General features: G+C 35.5%; 1 protein-coding gene across 2 annotated transcripts in view; it reads left to right on the top strand.

Annotated features, from left to right (window-relative positions):
* ADCY2 (adenylate cyclase 2) overlaps positions 1-14486 on the top strand; it is a 201358-nt gene that overhangs the window by 149584 nt on the left and 37288 nt on the right. For both annotated transcript variants that reach the window (XM_088171170.1, XM_014872312.2), the window contains exons 14-15: positions 1797-1894; positions 7516-7600. In XM_088171170.1, the coding sequence (XP_088027296.1) occupies positions 1797-1894; positions 7516-7600 (183 nt within the window). The remainder of the gene's footprint in view (positions 1-1796; positions 1895-7515; positions 7601-14486) is intronic.

Raw genomic sequence — 14486 nt, 5'->3', positions numbered from 1 at the left:
AGACTTCCTAAGAGAGAAGCAGCAAGATCTGGTGTGGTCTCATGCTTAGTGTTTGGGGGTTCACTGACTGGATCAAAGCTGTGCCTGGCAGCACGTGAGATTTTAATGTGGGCGTTAGTAACCAATGAATTCTGAAAGAGAACTTGATAGAAAAACGTCATATGTGTACTTTGGGCATTGACTTGGGAGAAAATTTGGGAGCTTAGTTATTTGGCTGAGTCAATGCTTCCAGTAGGAGTCTAATATCCTGATGTAGAATGCTATGGAAGAGCAAAGAGCTAATTGTAATTTTTGGATCCAGCTTTTTAATATCTTTTTTCGACACCTTTTAATGACTCACCAGTCCAGTCTTGGCTTTAAAGAACTCAGTAAGGTCTGCTTTTGATTCGAACAGAAGCTTTCCTGGCCCTATGGGACTTGAAGGTACAGAAAGATAATAAAGTAAAATAATTGTTTAACCTAAGGAGTGAGCTGCCTGCCTTCATTAGGAAATGAAACAAATTTAAAAGTAGATTGGAATTCTGTGAAATTTTAATAGTAGGTCAAGGTTCGAAATTGCTGAACAGGATCCCTACAAACATATTCAACAGGTGGAAGAGCAGAACTTGCTGCAAAGGTACCCATCAAGTAAAGACATGTTTGTGCCTTGTAATTCAGTTAGATTAGTGATAAGAATTGCTTTTGTCATACAATTTCAAAGTGAAAAAAGCTGTTGTGTTGCTGAATATTTCTACATATTCATGTAAAGTTTGGTGCACTGGTTTCATAGGCAGAACTTGGCATTAAGCACAGAGACACAGCTGTGTGTTTGCAGTTGGAAGGCACAGCTCATGCACTTCCCATTTTCTGAAGTTTGCATCTCCAGAACTGTGTGAAAATAATCTTTGGGGCTTTTTTTAGTAATTAAATCTTGAACTTTTATCCTTTGGAAAAAAAAAAAAAAAGGGCTAGGATAGAGTAAGTAACTTTAATAGCTACTTAGATCATTTCCATTTGAGTACTTAATTGGTTTCAACCTAGATATATCTATCTCAAATAGCAGAGCAACTCTGATAAATATTTCATTGCTTAATTCTCATGTCTCTAGACAGACTAATTAGAGATAAATAGATTTTTCTCATGACAAAACAGATCAAATTGACTCTCTCCTAAGAATATCAAGTGTTTAGTAGTAACAGTGGACATATGAGGCCTTTTAACAAAGACATAAAATATTTTAATTGAAGTAATAATATAAGTTCAGTAAATATCAGTATGGTTGCTAGCTGTGCTCTGTAGCACAGCTTACACTTTGCTACTTTTTGTGCTCAGAAGATTCCTGTCTAAATTAATATTGTATTTTTTATAACTGTTTCAGCCCATTGAGTATTTATCAATAATTGAAAATCAGTTTGAGGAATTAATCACAAAGAATTTTGGAATCTGTGGAGAATGCTTGGCCATTCCTAAAAATATTTTAATATATGCTTTAACTTTTTCTTTTTGCTGGGGTTTCATTTTTTTTTAGGAGGGGAATTTTTTGTTAATTAAACTTTTTATGATGAGTTTGGGATAGTCTGTTCAGTGGAGGAACAAGGCAAAGCCATTTGACATCACTGTTCTTCAATAGCAGAAGTATTAATACTATCATAATCCCTAGGCCTATGTGAGTGGATGTGAAGTCACTGAAGAACAGGAAATTTACTGTCACTAAAAACTGCCGATACATCTGTGCATCTTTAAGCTGAAAATTCAGCGGAGTGCTATTTCATCTGCTTTAGAAATTGATTTTAACATTTGCTTTTATTTTCTTCTAGTACCGAGCAACTACTCTGCCTGCATTCAAGTATTATGTAACTTGTGCCTGTCTCATATTCTTCTGCATTTTTGTTGTACAGATTCTGGTACTGCCAAAGTAAGTGATATTTAATGTGTACTCGTTCCTCTGTATATTTGCTCATTAGTGTAAAAAAAAAAAGGAAATATAAGTAAAAAAATTTGGAATTGCTAGCTTACAGATGTTAATTCATAGAAACAGAATTGAACAGAAAAGACTGGGGATTTCAGCCGATTTTCAAAGTTAGGCTTGTTTCTAGTTTTAAACACTGTCAATAGTGTTATGCCAAGCATTAGTAACAATTCTTCATTCCTTTTAGTTTTTCTCTTTGTGTTTAAAAATAAGTGTGACAGTTCAACACTGGAGTGAGACAAAATGGATTGCAGATAAAGAAATGTATTTAATGTATCACTATGATAATACTAAGCATGAAAACAGCATTAATAATAATAAAATTTATATTTATAAAATTAATTTTAGAATATTAAAATCAATTGCTGGAATAAATCCTTTTATCAGAATTTATATGTTATGAGATTATATGTTATGAGATTGTGCTTATTCTAGAAAGGCTAGAAACTGGAAGACAATTCCAATATAGGATGTTTTATTAGACTTCTTAAAATTAAATTTTGCGATTGATTGTTTACACAGTGGAAAGTTGGTGTTTGCTTTATAGCAATTGTTTCTAAAGCCAACACTTCATATTCCCTGTCATACAGTAATTCTTAACTCATAGTCCTTTCTCCTGTAGAGTACTTTCAGGATTATTATTTATAATCACAGCTGAGTGATTGGTCTTGTTCTGTAGTATTTACTCACATTTTAATTCAAAGCCAGAAGGAACTGTTAGGACTTTATAAATTGACTTTCCATTCTGCAGACTTATAATGTGTATAAAGTTTTATGGACTTCTATTCAGATGTTACAGCAGCAGTTTCCTAGCAAATTTCTAAAATGGAGGCACAAATCAAGGGACACTCTTCCAAGAATTCAGTTGTATCCTGCACATGGTTGAGTGTGACTTTGGGCATTATTAAAAATAGGAAATTAAGATACGTGGCAAATGTTATTTTATGATCTTATACTGTATTTTGATAAGTAAAGGAATTTATTCAGGGAAATTAATGTTTTGCCACATCCCAAAAGCCAAAGGTAGATCTAACTATTCCTAGCCAGCAGTATGATTTCTGAATCTGTTTTTTTGGTTTTGATTTCAGTCATGAAAATCTAGATTTATCAACTGTCTTACATGTAATCACATAGTAATTTTGCTCTATTCTTACTATGTTGCTTAAACGAACTGTTTAGCTCATTAAATAATATCAGAATATCACTGAAATCTAGGGAGCTTATTCAGCCAAGGAAAATGTCTTCCAACCTGGTATTTCTGGTATTTCTAACATCAGAGCTAAAGACACTGATAAATGCTTTGTCGTTTTCATTACCAAAATGTTAAGTGTCTTATGATGCTTTCATAGGGCTGGATATTAAATTGTAAAAGCAAAAGTGTAAAATCAGGTATTACCAACATGAATGGTATTCAGCTTCAGGTGGTCTGTGGATTATTTTAATAGATGCAAAAATGGAAGAGAGAAAGGCAAAGTATTATACAGGCATCTGCATTTTTTCTGGAAAATTGGGAGCATTGCCATTTAAGAAAACAACAACAACAACAACAACATAAGCTGAAAAATCACTAGTGAATGTAGTCATCGCAAATGCAACTTAAATTGAACATACTACAATGCTGCAAATGTTATTTCCTTCTAAAATTCTAGCTACCTGCTTTGTTTTCTTCCAAAAGTTATCCAGGATTTTTAAATAGTGGTCTAATGAAGACAGGCGGATGAACTAAATCTGTCACTGGGTGTTATTGATTCACTATTCCATTAATCTGGTTTTGCAGTAGTGTAATATCATTGATTTCTCTGCAGGCACACAGCCTGCTACTTAAAAGTAGATTTGGAGATATTTGATTATGGATAACATCCAGCAAGTTCCAAGTACTAAGTAATAACTTCAAGTTCACAAGACATTTTTTTCAAGGCTGAAATAATTTATTAATGATTTAATTTTCTTGGGTCAGTAAAGTGATGTGGTGTTTTAATAATAAGCTTTACACAAAGTGGTAATTATAAATTTAATCAAGAAAACAATATCTTGGGGTGAAATGTATGATGAGTAGTAGGTTTTCATTGGCATTGAAATGAAAGCAAATCTTTATCATTACATTTCCTTGGAACAGGCCTGCAGTGGCTCTCTAGAATTCTTGCTTTACCAAGTGAGAGAAGCATCTCTATTAATTCACAGCAACCCTACACTCTTTATTTAAGCAAGCAGGATTGGTACTAACATGGAATTGGTAGTGTTGGTTTTTTGAAATGTAGACTGGTGAATTGATGAAAGTATATTTCTATTGAAGAGGAGATATTTGTAGGATTCAAGTAAGGGGTTGTATTTAGGCAACGTTTAAGATTCTTCCTAAATCTTCACTCTCTGAGGCTGTTGTGCTCAAGAAACTGTGTCCTTCTGTCCTGAGTCATGCCAAACTAACAGTCATAGTTAGGAGGACTTCACATAATATTTTTGATGAGATACAACTGAATTTCGTCCTAGGAAAGGTAGTACTTAAAAAGTTTGTCCAAAAGCAGGCATGTAAGATATAAAATGGTATAAGTGAAAGGAAACCATCATTACTAGCTATTTTCCTGCTGTATTGAAACACCAAAAATTCAAGTGGAATTGCAAAACTGAACTGATACTGATTTAGCATTGAAACTTCCATACAGTCGCCACAGTTATTGAATCTTTTGATGGCTTAGTGAAAGTATCAATTCCTTTAAGAAATAAATAGCTACTATTAGATACCAAAAATGTCTGAATTCAGTATTGTCTTGTATAATTGTCAGCTGCATTGGCTTCATTATGATTTTATCACGTCAAGAGAATTTGCAGTCCTGTCATTCAGAACATGGAAAACAATTATCTACAAGCTAAGGAAATTCTTTGCATTAAAGGAGGTGTACCAAAAGTCATATATTTTTCTAAAAGTTACAAAATTGTAGGGAAAAAAACACATTCTTTTCTGTATTTTTAAGTATCTTTATCTTCATCAATAAATTTCTGGTTTTCAGTTAAATAATTACCAATGTGATATACATAAATATAATTTTTTTCCAATCTTGCACCACTGATAAAAATTAATTGTTCAAAGCAGATGTTTCCTAATGAAACCAGAAAAATGTAAGTTTCACTAAGATCATAAGTTATTTAGACATGAAACTACCTGAAGCTTGAGAAGTTCTCATTTTGTTTCCTCACTTTTAAACTGTCCCTCTGTAGTTATGGTCAAGGGTTGTCTGGCTTGGGTTTCTGGTAGGGAACTGTAGCAGAGAGCAGAATAAGCATAGAAGAGGCAGGTAAAAACTTACCTGGCTTATGCAATTTCAGGTGCTCCTCTGACTAAATATTTTGCCCAAATCTGTCAATGCAATGCATTTGATAACTCTACACAACAAAAGCAAGGATAGTTTACTGTAAAGACCTGTACTGGTTTTGTAATGTTTCAGTGACCAAAAATAAATCATATTATGGCTTTCCTATGGTCATTGCCTCAAATGAGACTCGTTTATGGTGGCATTTAATTTTTAGCATTTTTGCTTCCCTTCATAACATTTTCAGTCCACTTCTTTCCTTCTTGGAGCAGCATTAAACTATTTTGTCTTAGCCTAAGTGAAACAGAAGTCTTTCTGTTTCCAGAAAAGAATGGGATGTGGGCAGCAAAAACACTAGGGTTTTTTTTTCTCTGTTTTCACCACTCAAATCTGGATTCTAAGATACCACTTTTTATTACCCTCAGTCTTTTTCTCTTTGTCCTGCTCACCTTGCTGTGTAATTCTTGGGCTCCCTCAATAACATCATTGATTATTTGAAACAGCTACAAAGACCTTTTGTTCTTGCCTGTTGCCCAGGAGATTAAGTACTCTTTGCATAAGCTCTCTTTATGCCATGTTAATTTTATTTCCCTTGCTCTCCAGTTTCTCTCCTAACATCTTAATTTCTTCTTCTAAAAGGGTGCACTCCAAACTTGACTGATAAGGCTCTTCTTGTGTTGAGTCATTTTTTAAGGTGTGGAGGCCCCTTTTTTGTATTCTTCATGTCAGAGAAAGCATAATTATATTTTGAAATGTAGGAAAGGTTCCTTGAATGGTAATGAAGGACATATAAGATGGGAAGTGTTTATGCATACATGAAAAATAAACCCGTTTCTTTTCTGCTTCCTAGTTGTTTGGGTTTTTTTTCTTTCATCTTTCCAGATGCATATGAGATTTTCAATTCCTAAGAGTAGAGACTAGTTTTAATACTCTGATACACAGCTTGCTGTCTCAGTCTCAATGAGAAAATATTGGAGAACATGTATTCAAATGCAATAATGATCTTCAAATGACTTTTTAAAGAAATATTATTTCATGATTAATATATGCTAGGAATTGCCAGTTGTTTATTTTTCATCAGCTGTGTGCATCAGCCCAAAATCTGATGATTCATACTTACTATATAATAAGTTCTCTGAATGATTGGCAGGGAAGCTCATCAATTACTATCCAAAATGCTTTTAATGGCATCAGAGTGGTTGGTGATGTTAATGCTTTTTTGTTCTTTCCTGAAAATATTTTATATAACACTGCTGTTTAAACAGATCAAAATGTTTCTTCATATTTCTGGCATATAATGTGTGATAGAGTAAGATGTTTGCTGAGGCTCAAAGGAGTTGAGAAGTATTTTTATTTCTGTAAAAGTGACAAATCTGGTGTTAAACCTGAAAGCAGGTACTCAGGTGAGGGACTTCAATTGCATCTAGCTCCCATGCTTAAACAACTCAGTTGATCCAGAGCTCCTGGACTTCTCTTGGCATTCATTAAACATAATTAGGTTCCACTGCATCTTTTCCTAGGCAGATGTGCTGGGAAGCTCTTACATGGTGCCTAATGGAGCAATTATGCTCTACTCTGTTATTCCTATAAAGAAATTTCCATGGTTGCAGAATGAATGAATGAAGGAATGAAGGAAGGAATGCACAAATTGTTACTGAATCCCTGTTTACTGAGTATCCAGGCATGCTACTTTGGCTAGACCTTCCTATTTATAACACACAAGAAAAGGATGAACGTAACACTGAGTAAGAGTGATCAGCATCACAGATACCACAGCTTCTGCTGTGAGACACTGAAAAGACATCACTGACCTGTGCAGTTTTCTGCCTTTTAGGGGTGAATGCACACCACCAGCCAGTTTATTTTGTATGTCTGTTAGGCTTTTATATTATTATAAAATCAACAACAAAAAAAGTAAAGCAATAAAGATCTTCTTTAATGCAGGCTTCCTAAAGTTAAAACAAAACAAAGCATTGCTTCTGTTAATGTACTCTGTTTTTATACGTGTGGAAATTATTAGCTTCTCATGGTAATAACTTTGCAAGTCAGAGGTAATTTAATTCAAGCATTCTTGGATTGAGAAAATGGCAGGGGAAAGGCTGTCACTCGGCTGAGGGTTGGAATTGGTTTTCCATGGTATAGATGTTTGGAAATTGACACTTGCACATAGTAATTTTTCATATCATCAGTATTATAAATAAAGAAATGTCATGTTACAAATGTTCAACAAAGAAATTAACACCCGTTTTCCTTTTCTTCTAGAACATCTATTCTTGGAATTTCGTTTGGGGCTGCATTTCTCTTGCTTTCCTTCATTTTGTTTATCTGTTTCGCTGGACAGCTTTTGGTAGGTATTCAAGGAAATCTAATCCATTACTTGATGGTTTCTTTGAAATAACATATTCTGATTTTGCCAAGTCACTCTGCCTTTGCAGAGTACCAGTTAAAGAAAAAAGGATTTGCATGCTCAGGCTTCTGCAGACATTGTTTTGTCCAGGTTGGTTTTCTGTAAAATGTCCTGATCTATCTGAAAAGCAGAAAACGCCAATGTAGTGGTTGTCTGTATCAGCACTAATATTCTGTTTCTCATATGAAGCTGGATCATCTGAGAGGTTTTCATTATCCTTTGATAGATTGCCTTTTCAAAAATTTTTGCTATGCAGCTTACAGGAGGTGGCTCACCTTGTAAGTTCTTTAATTTGCAGGACTGTGCATTTGTTTAAGTATTGTAAAGGACCATTTTCTGAGTTTAAAGAATATTTCACCATAACAATTTTGTTTGAAATATAAAATTGTTTCAGTAAATTTCTAGTGTTGTCACTGAGTGTTCTAGGTTTTATTATAATACCTATTAGTGTATGCAGTATTATGCTGAATTTGAGAATTTAATTCAATATTTGGGCAAACCTTTAAGTCTTTCAGCATGTCCTCCTTTCAGTTCTCAAATAGATACAACATGGAACTCCATCTGTAATAAGGATAAGGAGGTTCAGTATTTGTAAGAAAGTGAATGCAATATGAATGTGGCATCCCCACTACTCTGTCTTTGCATAAGCTCACATAGAGAAAACTGAAAGACATATTATAAAAAAAGCACGTGGGAAAGACAGTTGCTTCAGTATTCAGTAAAACAGCATGACAAGGTAGTTAAGAAAAGAAACAGAGGAAGTAGGTTTTTATAATTTCTCTCTCTTCTCTTGTGAGGCTTGTAATTAACCAGGACATGTTTTTAAGAAAATATAATTAATATACATTTCAGTTACCTTTCCAATAAGATAGGGATGCTGCCACTACTCAGGAATTAATCTGAAATGTAGTGCAATGATATTCTTAAATATTTTTAATCGTTAGAGTGAGGTCTTAGAGGTATTGCCATCACTTTACAGCAAAAATTAGTTCTCATGTAAAGTTATACTTGATTGCTGCTTGTTACTGACAGTAAATTGAAAGTAAAATGATAGAGTCAGAGTACTACTCTTGAATAAACAAATTAAAAAAAAATCTTTCAAAGAAAAGCCAGCCTTTTCCTGTAGGAAAAAGAGGTGCTAATGAAATGGTATCAAGAAGTGCTGGCACATACATTCTCCGGGGGCTTTTATTTATACTGTTACTTAGGAGGAATAAAAATACATTTTTCTGCATTTAAAGGGATGGCTAAGCTACCTCCCAAGTAAGAGTTGCAGAGTTGTGCCACTTGAGTAATATCTAACACCTATTTTCAATGCCTTTTTGCCCATGTCACACAAGTATTGTAAATTCTGTAAATAGAAATGGAGACATATAATTGCATTTCTGATGACTTGCCAGTTGTCTTGTTCTAACCTAATGAACTTGAAGAGGAGTTATTTATGTCCATGTCTTTGTGAGTTCAGTTTGTCTGCTCTAATACAGAAACTATGCTGCTAAGAAGATTTCAGAACGCTATGACCAGAGTTGATGCAGTGTTGTCTTTCCTTCATGTGCACAGATGTAGTTTTTAAGGTGACAGGTGAGAAGCAGCTAACAAAAGAAGCAGTAGGTTTTCCTTTCCCTTGTTCTCTCCTCAAGATCTCTTCCTTTGTGTCAAAATCCAAGTATTATTTTGCAGCTTTAACCACAGTGACACCCTATGTTATATTTTGGTATCATATTTATTGCACTATCTGACCCATCACTGTAAATGTTTTCTTCTTAGAAGAAAAAGTCTAAAATTTCGAAGAAACTAATATTAATATCTGAGTTATCACATAACGATGACATTGTTAACAGAAATCAGGCTTTTTCATCCTAAGACTGAATTGGTTTGGGTTTGTTTGGGGTTTTTTCACACCTCTTTTTCTAAAGAGGTACATTTTGGATTCCCTTATAGAAGGCATGTAGTAAATGTGGAGTTGCTTGTGTGTACATGCACTTGCACACAATTACAGAGTTTGAAATCACCAAATATCTCTCTTCTAAAAATGCAGTGGAAAACTCAAGAATTTTTTGTGCCTCTGTGACCCTGACAGATGAAATGTGGTGAGTTAGCTACAGGCCAGCCACTCACCCAGCTGCTCACTCACTCTGCCTCACATAGAAGGATGAGGTAGGAAAATAGGATGAGAGAGCTTAGGGCTTGAGATAAGGCAGGGTGATCACTGACCAATTACTTTCATAGAAAATGTAGACTGCACTTGGGGATAATTGATTTAATTTATTGCCAATTAGAATATATTTTTGTAGTAAGAAACAAAAACAAACACTAAAGCCACACCATTACTCCTCCCTATCCCAAATTTACCTTCACTCCTCTGCTCCAGAGTCCTCTACCTCCCATCCAGCATTAAAAATAGGGGTGGAGAGTGGTTGGTGCATAGATATTTCTCTCTGCTGCTCCTTCCTTTCACAGTTCCACCCTGCTTAATTTCAAGGACTCCACAGGCTGCAGTTCCTTCAGGAGCATCACCTACTCCAGCACAGGTGTTCCATGGGCTGCAGTGCAGTCATCTGGGGTTCCCCCTTCTCTTTCTGTCTTTGTGTTCCCTCCTCCTCTCTGTGCCCAGTGTTTTGGGCTCTTTCTTACCCTGGTGTTCCCAAGGTGCCCAGCCAGGGTCAGGCCTCATCACCAACCTGAGCACCTGAGTCTGATGCTTGCAGTAGCAGTCAAATATTTATTGGAGTGTTACAAAATTTACGGAGTGCAACCTGAAATGCCAGCAAAGGCAGCAAAATCTAAGTTCAGTTTAGGACACCTGGTTATCACTGTGTTATATGTGCTTGTTTCTGTACTTTTGATACTTGGAGCTCTCAGTCTTCACCTATTACAAATGGCTGTAACCACCACAGAGGAAGTCCCACAAAAACTAACATTGAACAAATTACTCTGTATGATTTTCATTTCACTGGCAAAACAAAAAAAACCCACCCCAATCCAGACTATAATGCTAAAATTACTAGCTCTTATGGAATTTAATTGCAATATTGTAAGAAGAGATTTATGCTCACTGTTTCTCTCTGAGTTTATTAATTGATTCTGCTGTTCAGCAGCACTGCAGCATGGCCCAGCTCAGTCTGGGGTGAAGTGATAATTCAACCATTAGAGAAGAATAGGAATTTTTCCATCAAAAGATGCAGCCCTGTAGTAGAACAAATAAGGAATTTACAGACTTCCAGATCCTGTCTTTGTGGCATCCCCTGCTGGTCTGTGGCAAGCAGGCCGAGGCTAGGGAGAGCTGGCAGTTCTCACAGAAACTGTCATTTTCCCATGGATATTAAACCTTGCTCAATCCTAGCTAAAAGGACATCTATCCTGAAATTTGAAAGGAATTTATATCTTCTATGTTCTAATTACTTTTTTTGTGCCTATTAATTTTTTTTATATGGTTTTTATTTTCTGGATAGTCACAGTGTTCAGAGATACTCATATTCTTAAAGATTATGAGTATTTTTGGTCATAAAGATCCTTTTTGTCTTATATTTTCATATTTTAAACGTAAACCCTTCTTTTTTCATTAATTTAGAATATTTTCTTTGAATTTTCCTTGAGGAGTTTCTTTCCCAGATAGAGGGATAGAGGACAGTAATTGTCCTTCAGCTCATGTATTTCTGTGTCTCTTCTCTATCTTCTTGAAGTACAGATGAGTTCATAGAATGCATGTGAAATGCCTCAGGTCTGGTAAGTGTTAGATGTGTTTTACCTCCTGCTGTGAATGCAATGAAGCAGACACCTGGTACCTAAATGATACATTGGAAAATGTAATACATTTACTAGGAAAAAAGCCACACTAAGCATGTAAAGGAAAGATCTTTGGAGTAGCTGAGGTAGCTGGAAGTAGCTGGCCAAAGAAGTGTGAATCTCAAGCAGATGTTCTTTATGCATTTACACAAGTACTCAAAAGTCTCAAAAATCTGTTTGCATTACCTGGGACATACATGCACTTAATTGATGTGGCATTCTCTTTGAGCCAGTAACTTTCCATTAATATGAAATGGTTTTTTTGTTTATACCTTACAAACTTGTTTGACTACTTAAACTAACAGAGAAGATAGAAATAATGTAATCTCCTCTCAACATGTTTATAGTCTCTCTTAAATACCCAACTGAATCATGGAATTAGCAGAACACAATGCCAACAAAACAAACAGCAGAAATAACTGGCTTCATAGGTGAGAAAGATGTTCTGATTTGAGGTTACTGAAATCTCTGACAAAGCGTAGCCAGTACATGAGCACTGTCCCTGCCAGAAGAGAGCACATTGTTTACACTACATCACTGTATAAAGAGTGATCCACAATCTTTGCCTCTTTTTGCAGGGGTTTGTATTTTACTCTAAAGCAATTGGCATTGGGACTTAGGTACAGTCAGAACGACTGTGTACTCATAAGATATTTAAAAGCTTGGTAAGGAAAGGAATACCAGCACCAGCACTACTTGGAAATTATTTTCAATCTGGAATTTTACCTCTGATATGAGTGTCATTTAATACAGATGTAGATGAAAGATCTAGGCCCCTTAGTTCCTTCAATAGAAAGGCTTTGCCTGTAAATGAAGATTAAAACAAGGATGTTTAGGCAAGGAGAACCTAAAGAGGCATTTGGCACCCACAACAGGGTCCATGAAAGAGGCTCATCAATCCTAAATGTCATTCTCATGAATCTCTAGCAGAGTCACTACAACAGCAAATCCATCACCACTTAGTTAAGTACCATGTTCAGACTTCAGGAATTGTTACAAGTATATCAATTTCAGTAAAAAAAATCCTTCTCGTTACTCAGCTTCTTGAGTTACATGTTTACAACATTAGTTGCATGATTGAAGCCAGCTGAAGAATTTCCTAACTTGGTGAAAACCACATTCTTTGTGTCTGCTTTGCCACAAATTCTCTTCTAATGACTTTTTAAATCCAGCAATGCTACCCTTCAGTGTCTTTGCCCATGATGAGATTGTAAGTTAATTTCAAATAAAGAGGTACCCAAGTATGCTTCCTAATGTGCAAACAATTTTTCCTACGGTTATTAAAAAGGCAGGAAAGCAGAGAGCATCCAGATAGTTTTCAACAATCTGTACATGCATTACCTGAGAGCTGATACCCATGATGTGCTAGTAGCAGAATATGGGCACAGATCAGAGCTTCTGTTATGTGAGACAGTTTTTGGATGGTAGAATCTCACTTGGAGATTGAGACTTGACCAATATAGAACATAGAATTCAGAAATCCTTCCTCTAGTTCAGTGCCCTGAGCGTTGGCATTAAAATGTCATTCAGGTTTGATTCTTCTCAAAACTAGTGGCTCTTTACATATTTTCTGAGAAAAAGAAAAACCTTGATGGTAGGGACTGAGAACATCTTAAAATAGCATATAACACAGTGATTGTACATTTTCTTGAGTGAGGAAAGCAGCACAGGAAGGGCCAGGACAGAACTCTGCTACCTACAGGCATAATTGTGCAGGTCACTGACATGTTCTTTCCTTTGAATGACACAGCTGCAGTGAACCACGTGGCCATTTTAACATGACCTGTTGTAAAGGATAATTAACACTGCAAAGTATGGTGAAATTAAAAATGTGATGCTGACTTTCGTTTTTGCTGTTATTTCTTCATTCGGGATTCTAGATTTTGTCCAGCCAGTTGCATGAAGTAGAAATTGAGTACACTTTTCACCTGGATGTATTTTGTATGATTCAAAATTCCTGGCTTAGATTTACAGGTCCCACTGTGGAATTCAAAAGCTCGGTGTTACAGTACTCATTTTAGAAGTACTTTGGTCCTGTGTGTCAACATTAGGAGCATTAATTAGTATGTAAAGTAAAAACTTGTGTCTGTAAAGCAAAACCCCCCTTCTCCAAGCTTAGGTCAGTGTAATTGCTGTCAGCAAGCTCCTTGGGTTTCAACTTTGGTGTGTTCTTCAACTCCGAGTGAAAATTAGCATGTAAAAAATCTGAATTTTGTTTCTCTTGATTGCATACTTTGAAGCATCAGTATTGGTGAAATATCGAATTGTATTTGAATGCAAAATGAAAAGAACAACAATAGAACTATAGAAAATGTGATTCACTGGCTTTGTGTAAATAAGAAGTTTTCAGTGAAGATGTTCCAACCTCAACTGGCATGTGAAGGAGAAGTGTGACAGCTCTTGAAACACTGTCTTTCATCTACAACATAGCTGTCACAATTAGTTCTCGCACCAGTTCCTTGATCTCACTCAGAAAGACAGCATTCATCTTATTAAATTCTGAAGTAGTTTTTTGTGTGTGGAAAGACAACACTGGATACATTTTAATGTCCTGAATATTCAAAATAAGTTATTAGTCATTATCATGCTGTGCTGTCATATCAGATTTAACATGTTCAGATGAAAAAGTAATACATTAGTCACCTCTCATACTACAAATACCTATTATTTCTAGTCAGTAAATGATAAACACTGAACCATATTCTGCAAGCTCTACTTAGAATAAACACTGTGATATTCGCTAATGCTACTGAGATCTGATGTCTTATCCGACTTGCATGCTTTCAAAAACTGATTCTTTCTTTAATCTCATTCTCCATTTTATTCAGAAAGTTGCAAAGAAGAGATAATATTTACAACAAAAATGTATAATGGAATCAGTGAAATAAACCTGCATAAGTCTTCTTTTAAGAGTGGGTTTAATGATTACTGCAACCCCTCCAGTTCTTCTTCCAGAGATTCCCCAAATTTTTAGCTGTACTGAACTGCCGCAGTTATAGTACGTATGGACTGGATCTGGACTGCTCAAAAGTGAAATGAA

This window comes from Sturnus vulgaris, chromosome 1, assembly GCF_052056855.1.
Source record: "Sturnus vulgaris isolate bStuVul1 chromosome 1, bStuVul1.hap1, whole genome shotgun sequence".
NCBI lineage: Eukaryota > Metazoa > Chordata > Aves > Passeriformes > Sturnidae > Sturnus > Sturnus vulgaris.
Note: the sequence above shows the minus strand (reverse complement) of the source record. Positions and strands in the feature narration are given on the sequence as shown.